The sequence below is a fragment of the Trachymyrmex septentrionalis genome, unplaced genomic scaffold, assembly GCF_001594115.1.
Source record: "Trachymyrmex septentrionalis isolate Tsep2-gDNA-1 unplaced genomic scaffold, Tsep1.0 scaffold6, whole genome shotgun sequence".
NCBI lineage: Eukaryota > Metazoa > Arthropoda > Insecta > Hymenoptera > Formicidae > Trachymyrmex > Trachymyrmex septentrionalis.
Window position 1 is genome coordinate 3,461,710 of NW_017305778.1, and position 11,482 is coordinate 3,473,191.

The 11,482-nt window shown below is 38.6% G+C and overlaps 1 protein-coding gene across 2 annotated transcripts in view; it reads left to right on the plus strand.

Moving 5' to 3' along the window:
- Window positions 1-11,482, plus strand: part of LOC108752339 (semaphorin-5B) — a 109,716-nt gene that overhangs the window by 36,888 nt on the left and 61,346 nt on the right. For both annotated transcript variants that reach the window (XM_018493123.1, XM_018493124.1), the window contains exon 2: window positions 2,419-2,533. In XM_018493123.1, the coding sequence (XP_018348625.1) occupies window positions 2,443-2,533 (91 nt within the window). In that variant the 5' untranslated portion in view covers window positions 2,419-2,442. The remainder of the gene's footprint in view (window positions 1-2,418; window positions 2,534-11,482) is intronic.

The window sequence follows — 11,482 nt, forward strand, 5'->3', positions numbered from 1 at the left end:
GATAATTCGGCCGATCTCTCCTTTTACGCTTATTTTACCCTTTGTTATCAACCCTTTACAGTCCTTGAAATCGTACATTGAATTATTTTGTGTCGATGGCTTTTGCCTTTTGATTCCGGAAAATGAAATTGGACAGGCCTGCTTTAAATAGTCCAAGTCGTCGCGATCGAGCGAGGTATAACGTTACGTGAGATAAGAGGTAAGGTCAATCCGTCAAATCACATGGACTCAGCTGTGACATTTATGAATATCGATGAATGAAACGTACAACATCGGGAGTTCGCCATAGAGTATTCTCTCGCAGGCGGGTCTCACGATGCCAAAATGAATAAATCATCTCGCGGGAGATGCGGCCGCGGTATATACGTGCATCTGCATTCCTCGGAAGCCTCACGTGCATTAAGCGTCGTTCCGATCGCTGCCGGGGTGCGCACGTACAGATACCCCGCCTGCCACCTTTTTTTTCGTCGTCGCCGCAAGGCCTAAAGCGAATTGGAACGCGATTGAATCGCGGCTGACCGTTGTAAAATAAGCGTAAAAGGAGAGATCGGCCGAATTATCCGAGTCCGTTTTTTACGCGATCATCGTCGCGGAACGAAATAGAATAGAATCCGCCTTTGAAATTTCAAGGCTAATTATTCTCTTTTTAACGAATAGTCTTATAGAAATTTATTGCGGTTTATTTTCAACATTGAATCGCTGGACTTTTGCTATGATAAGAAAAGAGATGGTCAGAAAAGAATTTTATGAGGAGAGTATCTGCCTTTCTATTTGTATCGTACAAATTATATTCCATCAAAATTAAAATATTTTATCAAAATAAATGTAAAACGGATACAATTTCCAATATTCAATAAATTATTGATATAAGATCTTATTCATTAACATTGTTTTGTTGCTGTCTCTTACAATGCTTTTGTGCACAAAGAAAGCGTGATTCTACATGACCGTGCTATATTTGATTGAATGCATGTTCGCCAGATAATCGTGATAGTTTTTTATGAACGGACTGGAGCGAGTAACAAAGGTGGATGTTAATTGACAGGACAGAACCGTCGTTGATCCGAGTGCTTTGGGTCGCATAATTAATTACCGTTCATTGAGAAGAGCGGTAGCACTGGCGAGATACAAAGCCTCTCTGAGAATCCCAGTCGGCATGTCCGGTCCGATCGTGATTTTTGTCCGATCTCAAGGTGATCTGGTAATTATTCGACATAATGGTACCGCGCCGTAAGAAGCCGTTTCTACGACTGGCGCACTAACTCGGCTAGCCTTTAAATAGTCGCCTTTAAATAGTCACACGTTAATTGGATACGTGTTGAGCTACTCTTCGTCCTGTTCACGAAACGCTCGGGTCGTCATTTAATCTCGAGTTCTTTTGCTTAATATAAATACGCTGAAAGAAGCAATTTTTAACTGTGATGAACGAGAAGAATTACGATCAAAAGAAAGAGCTTTCTTTCTTAATTAATTAAGAAAGCATATCTTTTATTTACAAATGTAATAATTTCGCAAAGAGAAGAATAGAAAAATCGGAATTATTAATTAACATTGAATGAATTCGCACGATGAAACAGATGCGATTATATTGTCTATTACAAGTAGAAACTCTCGTATAACTTTCTCATATTGTTGCGTTTAGTATATAATTTCCAGTTCCACTCCTCTCGCGTATATTGTTAACTTAGTTTCTAGAATTAATAGGACTTTATTAACTTATCGAATTAATTAAACAATACGCTGCAATTTGATCGCCACACGCGATCCGTGGATTTAATTGTCGCGATTTGCATCAACGAGGACTAGCGGGACAGTTGAAAATGATCTCGAGGATCCTTCCAGACCGTCTAGATGAACCGTTGGTGACTTAATTGATGAACATTATGGAACATACGTGACAGCGATTAGTTATACCGTCGAGAATCGGTGAAGAAATCGTTGGTAGAATCTGTCGCAAATTACTGAGAAATGGTCCGATCGATCTTAATCGCACCGTCAAATCACGCGGTTTATCTCTGTGCAATTAATTGCAGCACGCCCGCATTGCCCGCTTTGCAGGCATAGAAAATGTCCAAGGCCGTTTCGTTGGACATAACCTAACGACACGAACATGCAAATGTGTCAAGGAGATGAAGATAGAGAGAGCCTTTCTCTCTCTCTCTCTCTCTCTCTCTCTCTCTCTCTCTCTCTCGCATCAATTTGTCATTTCCTTTTTTCTCTCTTGTTGGCTATTTTTCTGAGCATTTCGCCCTTTTCCCAATATCCCTCCATTAGTCAAGCTTTCTCGACCCCAATAATGCGTGCTACCCGAGATGCTTCGCGTCCCAATTAGAAGCCCTGATAATCGATTCCGGCTCCACTCCCACATGACCTGTAAAAAAATGTGTCAGAATAAAAAATCGATGCTTCATGTTGCAGAAGCGGGAACTGCACGCGGCCAAGATGGAACGGTGGACCGTGTACGCGATGACGTTGCAGATCCTCACCGCCATCGCTCGTGCCACCGAGGATTTTCGCCATATCTCGTACGAAGGTAAAAAGCTACTTGGAAAAAACGACGAGGATATTTATATCGATATTCATTTCAATATCAGCGTGTACCATGTTATTGCAAAAGATCTCGTTTACTATTTTTGTTATCTTTGAATTATACCTCCGTGGGTTTTGTAATCACGCTCGCAGAGATGAGTTCTTATCTCACACACTGATTTAACTGAAACTCCAATTGGTAATAATCGCGTATATAAAATCTAGTAGCCGTTCGCGACAGCTTATCAGAGTTTTCACGATTTACGCCGTGTTTCGCGGAAATCGCAATTGAATCTCAAATCACGCCCCGGATGCATTCGATAACCGCGAGCAACGATAATCTTTACCTCGATCCCGATTAATTGTTTTATCGCCTAAGTTAATTCGGAGTAGGCGCGAGTTGATTACGCGCGCATCCGATTACGCTCGCGCGCGTCGTCGATAAAAGGCGTACACGTGCGCGTACGATCGCCCGGGCGAACCGATTTGTCTGCCTTCGAGTTTAATTCGCGATTGGCTCGTGAACAGGATCAGCGAGTTTCTAACCGCCGATTATCTCGGAAAACGGGAGCACTCCTACGGACCGCGCGACATGAAATATACTTCATTCATCAAGGCGCGCATTATTGCGCCAGGTGCGTTATCGGTGCCATTAAAAATGTAGATCCGCGATCGATCGATCGTAACCACAGACGGTTCGAGACTTTCGATCGCGAATTCAGGAGATTTTGCACTTAACCACTGGTTTCTGACTGGCGTCAGAAGGGAAAACACACGATGAATATTCTTACAAAAAATATATAGAAATAGAAATATTTTTCAATGAAATAACATTATATTTGCGTTTGTGATAGAGTACACTTGTAAAATGTACAGAAAAAACTCTCCCGTTTTATTTCAGAATAGAACAAAATTATATTGATTTCAATTCAATTGTCATACAGCTTGTTTTGTTTTCTGATTATACATAATTCAATTTCAAATGTATGATCATTTATTGATTATACCGGAACACAAGAGAAGTTTTTGGCATATTTTACATATCTATTCTATCAACTGCAAATGTTGTTTTATTAAAAGTACTCACATTTTAATATAATTTATAGAAAGTTTCTTTATGTATTTTTCTCACTTTTGACGTCAGTCTAAGAACGCAATAAGTATTAACGCAGCGTTAATAATTCTCGAAATCAACCGTTAATCGCTCTATTTTCTAACAATGCTTTAACGAATTTGATAACTTTAATTGTTTCTTTTCATTCAGTTATTGATAGAAAAGGGAGTACAACAATTCTCAATTATTATTTATTGTAACATTGCAATTTTCAGCATTGAGCTATTGTTGCACCATTAGTCGAGAGTTGTCTAAAGAAAGTTGTCTAAAAAGCAATGTTGCCTTCTGTTTCGCATTCTTTCAGCTTAACTGAGAAAGTAATTTCCAATAAATTTGTAATTGTGCGTTCAATAAAGTCCGAAGGCCGATTTATCAAAGTGTCATTAACGGGAAAGCGTTAAAGAGGAAGATATTCTATCGTATCGATAATGATGGATCACGACGGAGCGATCGAGATTGTCGCGTGAAATCGTGCATAATCGTCAAAAGTAGGTGAATTTCCTCTAGGAGAGTAACTGCCCTCCAGCCGCACGATTTCCGTCCCGGAAGACTGACATAAATCCGTAGCGAGCGAGCAAGTCGAGCCGGCCTGTGACGTTTATGCAAATTTAATTTCGCCCATAACCGCGTCTCTATGACATTTCGACGTGTCGGTTAGGCATAGCTAATCGATAAAGGAGAATATATCCCCGCGCGTGCACGGTGTGTCCAAGATCGGGCCCATTAACATCTCGCAAAAATGTCGGACATTCAGGGCACTTATCGCAAGCAATGACCCACAATGTACAGTTACCACGTAGGCGAGCTCGCGGCTCGATTATCGCATACTCGCGGCCCCGGCAGAGAGAAAACGCAGATCGTGTTGAAGATGTGGGACGTATAGGTCGCCTATATATGGATGGAGAACATACGCCACGCCCGTCAAGCGGAAATCGCACGGAAAACCTCGTACCCGGCCATGGATTTAAATCTTAACGAGCTTAATGACTCGTTCCTAGCTCCCGTCGGCGTGCGGTAGCCCATCTTTTTCTCGACTCGTCTCTCTCTCTCTCTCTCTCTCTCTCTCTCTCTCTCTCTCTCTCTCTCCGCCTCTCTTTTTTCTTTCACCTAATAACACTCGGGTCTCTCGGAAGGCAAAGAGGAAGACGAGGAAAGGGAGATACCTATAAGCTCGGCGCGCAACCCATCATTTCCATTTGCACGTAAAATACTTTGCTCGACGATGGCTCCCCGATGCCCGGCGGCCACGGACGATGCGACAGTCTCTCGCAATAATCGTGAGGCCTGTATTAAGCTGGATCACGATTTCGTTACGGTTTCCCGCGCTTCTCGTGGTCGCCGTCACGTTTCGAACCGCGCGCGGAATGCGGAATATGCTTGTAATTAAAAAGTACGTTCGTTTATCTCCTCCCGAGTCGGTTCAATCTAAAATGCAATTATTGGTGATTAAAATTTGCATATATATATATCATACAAAGTAATATAGAAACAAGATTAACATTATTGATTTTCCTTCAAATTCTTCTTGCCTGATAAACTATATAGAGAGTAGTGCTCTGTATATTTTATATATTTATGTGAGTTAATTTGTTTTATCATATATATTGATTAAAATAGCGTAAATCGTCCATGAAAATTGTATCGGCGTGAAATTGAAGGTCGCACGGTTTTTTTTTTTCTTCATTGAAATATAAAACTATCATTGTATTTAATACGTTCAGGCCGGTTCGGGCAAATGGACGGCATTGACGATAGCCTCGGAATGTCGTTATGATAATTTGTGATCCTGCGGCAAACCATTCCACTTCTCGCAGAGAGACAGAACAATCGCCGACAAAACAACGGCACATATGTGCTGATAATACGCGTAATGTATGAGATATTTCTCTTTCCGTGAATTTGCGATTACTTTCCATGCAATCTGCGTTTCTGGGGAATTTAAATCTCGCTAATAACGGCAGCATCAGTATCAATATTTATTCCTATTTTGCGAATGCAGTATTCGTTGCTATTGACTAACAAAATGAAATTGGAAAGCCCTCTTTCACAATACAAATTATCACTCAATTTAATTCAATGTTTATTGATCAGTCATGCGAAATATGTCCTTCTTTGTACATTGAATGTAGGAACTACAAGAACGTGTCGATGCTTTGAAGTAGCACATTTTAGATAAAAAAAATTAAACGTACAGAGTGCAATGCTTTTAGAAAATGTAACTCAATCCGAATCTATACGCGAGTACAGAGTATCATTTATTCTCCGCTATATCTCTTTGTCTCTCTGTTATGAAATTCAATTGTACTGACTCATGCACTTTTCAAAACAAATGATCCGATTGTTGAGAGTTCCCCGGGTGATTTTTTAAGTCTCGGACTATGATAAATTCTCCTACTCGTACTGATCAGGCGTGCGAATAATAACCGCGAATAATAATCTCTCTTTCTCTTACCAACAGAGCATTTCCTTTGTCATTGTGTGAGTATTGTTATGCGACTAGGCATTGCAAATGATCACATTGTTAACGTTCACGAAAGTGAACGAACGTTATTTATAACGGTGTCGGGTTGCTAATGCGCGGCGAACATCTCTCCACGGATCGATATCAGATCTCTTACGTAAGAACGGTTGCGCGAAAATTTGCAGGCAGAAGTTCGCTCGTTAAAACACCTCGCACGATTGGCGTCAGGAGGCAACGACACCAGGTGTACACGATATGCCTAGGATGTCGTGTTCCTGTAACGGTATTATTTGCACACTATCTGGATAGCGGCGATTACCTAAGTACGGTAGAATATGCATTGAGTAACTGAATACGCTTCGCTTTGTAATAACTGACGAATATTAGCACGAAAAAGCTTGGTAGCCGATTCATATTTAGTACATTATTTTAATATTATAAATGTGTCACTACTTTGAACAGAAGAATATTATATATCTTCTTTTTGTGATGAAAAGAGAACAATAAAATCTCGCAAAAAAAGAAATTAACTTTATCAGAATAAAATCTGATTATCCCGTATTTTTTCGATATTCTGTAACAATGTAAAAAGTCTGAGTTTTCCACGAAAAAAACACGGAAGTAGAAAAAAGTTGTGCTTTTTCTCATTGTCACCGCGTAATTACATTGCAAAATGACGAGAGCCTCTCATGGGGAGAGACTCTATTCGAATCTAATTAAATTCCGTACATAAGGGGCACAGATTGCGCGTAGATCGTAAACGAGCTTGTTAAGTGCCCTATTGCACGTCGAAAATGACAAAGCAATTCTCTTCTAATTATCCCGATATAAGGCTTGTCGAGGGTACATTGTGGCCGTGCTGAAACGTTTGCTTTCGATTCGCTCCTGAGAACCGGCGGCGATTGTTTGCGGTGTGTCCGTTTGATCGAGTCGATTCAAGAGGAAACGGTCTTCAACCGACCGTGGAAGTCCCCCGGGTATCGACCGCAATGTCTCGATTACGGAAAGCGATCCGCTTATAAGTTGTGATTACGCAATCTCCGTACCTTTCGTAACGCGCGTCGGCTCGCGCGAGAACGCATAAAAAATTTTACAAGAATGGACGCGCTGAATATGTAGCAAATGATTTTTTTCGAACGGTACACTTTTTGCGAAGTTAACGACCGCTCGTTTGAGAGGGTGAGTTTCGGTCGATAGTCTTGATGACGAGTGTGTCTCAATCGCCAGCGATATCTATATGCATAACGAAGAGCAATAAACGAATAAAGAGAAAATAAATGACAAAAGAAAAGAGAAAGCAGAATAGAAAAAGAATCTTTTTTAATATAGTAGACAGACATAGCAGAAAGAGAAACGTTATGTATTATAAGAAATAGATTAGCTGACAGAAGGATAATCCCCAAAACCGCGCATTATAATTCATGCATAAGATCGCTTTCTTTACAAATGAACTGTCGTTTATCTAGAAAATGCTAAGTTATTAGACTACTTAAATAACAAAAATTGAAAATCATTTTTTAAAAATTCTACAAAATTTGAGAATTCTACAATAGACAATTAGAATCTTATTGGACCGCGTACACGTGAAAACACAATCAATAGGAAATAAAGGCCCATAATTGCCGGTCTTGAATGCTTAAATAATTTCATGTGAATTTATATATACATATACATATACTAATTCATAATTTACAGTATATATGTACCATATCTGAATTTACAATACTTTTTCGTAGTGCAGTGTATATAAAATGATGGTGATAATTTTAACGGAGTTTTAAAAGCTGATTTCTTAATTAGAATTAACGTCGAGATCAATTTTTATTATTATAATATTCGTTCTGTCGCACTTACACTTGTGCACTTTGGCTGCATTCGCCGTCGCGCCACGTTGCCCTGAGGTTTATGGCGCATAAATTTATACTAGCTGTGTTCTCTGTGTCGCGTGGCGTAGCATAGGGAACTGGCGCCACGATAATTACCGTTTTGCCATTTATATAGCTGCATTTTGCGCAAAATTACCAGAAGGTCCGTATTAGTTTCCACTGCGTGGTGTTCCTTGCGGCGACGCGATTCGCGCGCCATTGTATAAGCGAGCTTATAATTATTTTCACCAATGTAAAAGCCGAACGTCATCGATATTGGAAGCAGCTAGCTCGCAGCCACGACTCGATCCCAATTTTCTCGCTCGCTTTTCTCTCCCTTCATTGCCGCGTTACGTCCGTGGCAATCGAGGCTATCGGATCGACGCCTACGATACAAGATGAAATCCCCGCTCTCTCCATTCCTTTATTTTCGTTTGTGGCGACTCGAAAGTGCGGAGATGTCCCGTTGATTACCGAAGCGTGAATAAAAAGTCGTTTTATATACCGCCCCCGTGGACAACTGAAGGCTGCTGGAAATGAAGAGGGAAATGTATTCCTGTGTGTATGTGTTTCTCGTTACATCGACGTCGAAAGCAGAATTCCATTTTAGCCGATGGCGCCTTAAGGGAACGCAATCGTGCGTACTGATTTACTAACTCTATCGTTTCTATATTACGCTCTTGACATAACATATATGGATTTGAAAAAAATGGATCCTTCTCTCATCTGCATTTTCAATATTTATAAGTAATAAATGCCCTTTAGACTCGAATGTTGATGCGAAGTTAATATCAATATATTATAATCAATAAATTAACAAGTAAATAAAATAGTAATGTAGTTATTATTTTATTTATTTGTTGATTAATTGTCTTAACAGATTGACATTAATTTTGTATTAACGTCCATGTGTGTGTGGGTTGGTTCTAAAAGGCATTTTACTCTTTATTCGATTTATGATTTATAAAGTTTTGTTTAATTTTTGTTGTTATTTTAATATTTACGACATTGTTGTATTCATTGCGCTTATGTAACTACAAGCCGGATTAATCTCTAAATGTGTTGTCATTTTTCTCTTGAATTCTTTATTTTTTTTAAATCCTTCGCACATATTTTATTTTTCGTTTTTTATTCCTTTTTTTTATTTGATTTATGTATTTTTTTTAAATAAAAATTTAAGGATTAAAATACATGAGTATAAGCTGCCTGCTTTTCAGAAATGTGCAAGGCACTGTGAAATTTATGACGGAAAATAGTATGTCGTTCTTGAAAATACAAATGTATGTGCGCAAAACTTTTTCGTCAGCAAAATATACGTCGTAACATATTCTCGAAGGTTTCGCGTTTTAAAGAGAAAAAGAAAGTAGATGTAGCGATTTGCAAAGCGTCAAAACATCACGTAGACGGCGCAAACTTGGAGATCGTTTCTGTCTGCAAGCATGCAGAAGGTGTATTGTTTCTACTTTTAAGTTATTCGTGGATATAGTAATATAAACACGCGATCAGTCAAATATTTTCATAATATATTTATGCAATTATTTATTATTAATTTTATATTTTTTATGTAATTAATTTGGAACACAAAACCGTCTTTGTGATATATCAGTATTGAAAAATGAATATTTATAAATATATGTGTTTGTGTGTTGTGTATATTCCTTTTTCAATACTCGAACTTTCACTTCGTTATTTTTTATAGATACTCTACGAGTCCACGGTACGTAACTCATTGTCAGTCGTACAATTGTAAATCCACATGTTCCGTAATCTTGCGTCAGGTTAAGGGTTAACATAGATGCTTCTTTAATAGCATCATATTTTAAATACAACCCGCAGTTTAATTTAATCACGGCTGCGCATCGCGCGCTTGTATATATTCTCTAGGAGCGAATTATGCTAAGCCGCAATTATCTCTCCATCTATAATCACGTACTGCTTTCTTCGTTTATGCTGGATATTTTCCGCGAAAGATATTTCGTACACTTAGGAAATGAAAGTTAAGAAAGTTATACCCAAACCGAGATTGCCACTAAGAGCTACTCCTGCTCTCTTCACTTCTGATGGAAGGGAGTGGCTAACGTACGGACGGGCTATACGTACGAACAGGAGCAACTGCCGTAAATCTTGATGCAGCGTGGTAAATCAGGTATTTATTCCCGTTCTGCGTCATGTGGAAGCTCGCGAGGTTTTCTCCACTGGAGACCGTTGTGCGCTTCGTGTACACACGAGTCTCATTACGCAGCAACGGCCGCGACGGTCACCAAGCGATGTTCTCCAATCCGCCAGCTAAGGTAAATGAGTACCTCAAGCCGTAAAAATGCGTATTGTTTGAATGAACAATCTATCAAGAATTTCAACACAAATGAGTGAGGAAGGACGTATTCAATTAAGGCAGGTCTTGGTACTTAATAATGTTTTTAGTGTGAATTTTATATTTAATTTCTAGTTCAAACAAACTGATTATATTCGGCGCGCAGTTTGTTTGAACTGGAAATTGTTAAATTCACACAAAAGTATTAGGCATCAACATTCATTTTGATCGAATACGACTTTCTTCACTCATTTGTATTGAACATTTTTTTCAATCAATTTTCACTTATTATTTACTTATATTGCATGTAAAAGACGTTCTTCCTATATATTCTTGTTATTGCGATTAATATCATGCCTTGGTGGTAAATTGGTTGGAATTGGTAAAATATCCGCGTGGAATGAGGGAGATCAGGTTCATATCTCGGCTGTGATATTTTTCGCAATAAATTTTTTACAATGTTTTAAAGATGCTCATTAGCATTAATATTAAATTGCTTGTCAATTTAATTACGCAATCCAGCTTCAGTTTAGAAACTGTGTTTCAAGATCGATAAATAATTGGCGCGCAATTTGTTAGAACTGGAAATTATTATATACAAAAATATTATTAGTCATGAAGAATCGCCTTGACCGAATGTAATTTTTTTCACTCATTTCTGTTAAACATTTCTTTATCGAGAATTTGCATTTTTTTTTCATAAAAACAATTGACACATATAATTTTATCATAAAAATATCTCAAATATCACATCTCGCTTATTTTTACTTTGGAGAGAATCATCCCTTATATAATATTTATATAACATAAAAATTAAAAATATGATACGATCCCTCGGTATAGAAAGTATCAAACAATTAATGCAACGGTTACGTGTTAACGGCTGTATCTTATTTTCATATTTTTTCGTCATTATCAACGATAGGAGCCACCCTCGTGGTATTTACCTTGTAAACGCGCGAGAGAAAATTGCGACAAATATTTACTTTCAAGAACGGGTTTCTCAAGCGAGCCCGATATCGTTACGCTCATTTTGCATTAACTCTTAAGTACGCTCATCCGCGATCGCGATATGCCTTTTATAAACCGGCCAGGGCTTATTTAATATAATTCCTCGCTAACGACGCGCTTATTTACATATCAATGATGCGGCAAAAGAGACGAATATCTCAAACAACTATATATATATATATATATATATA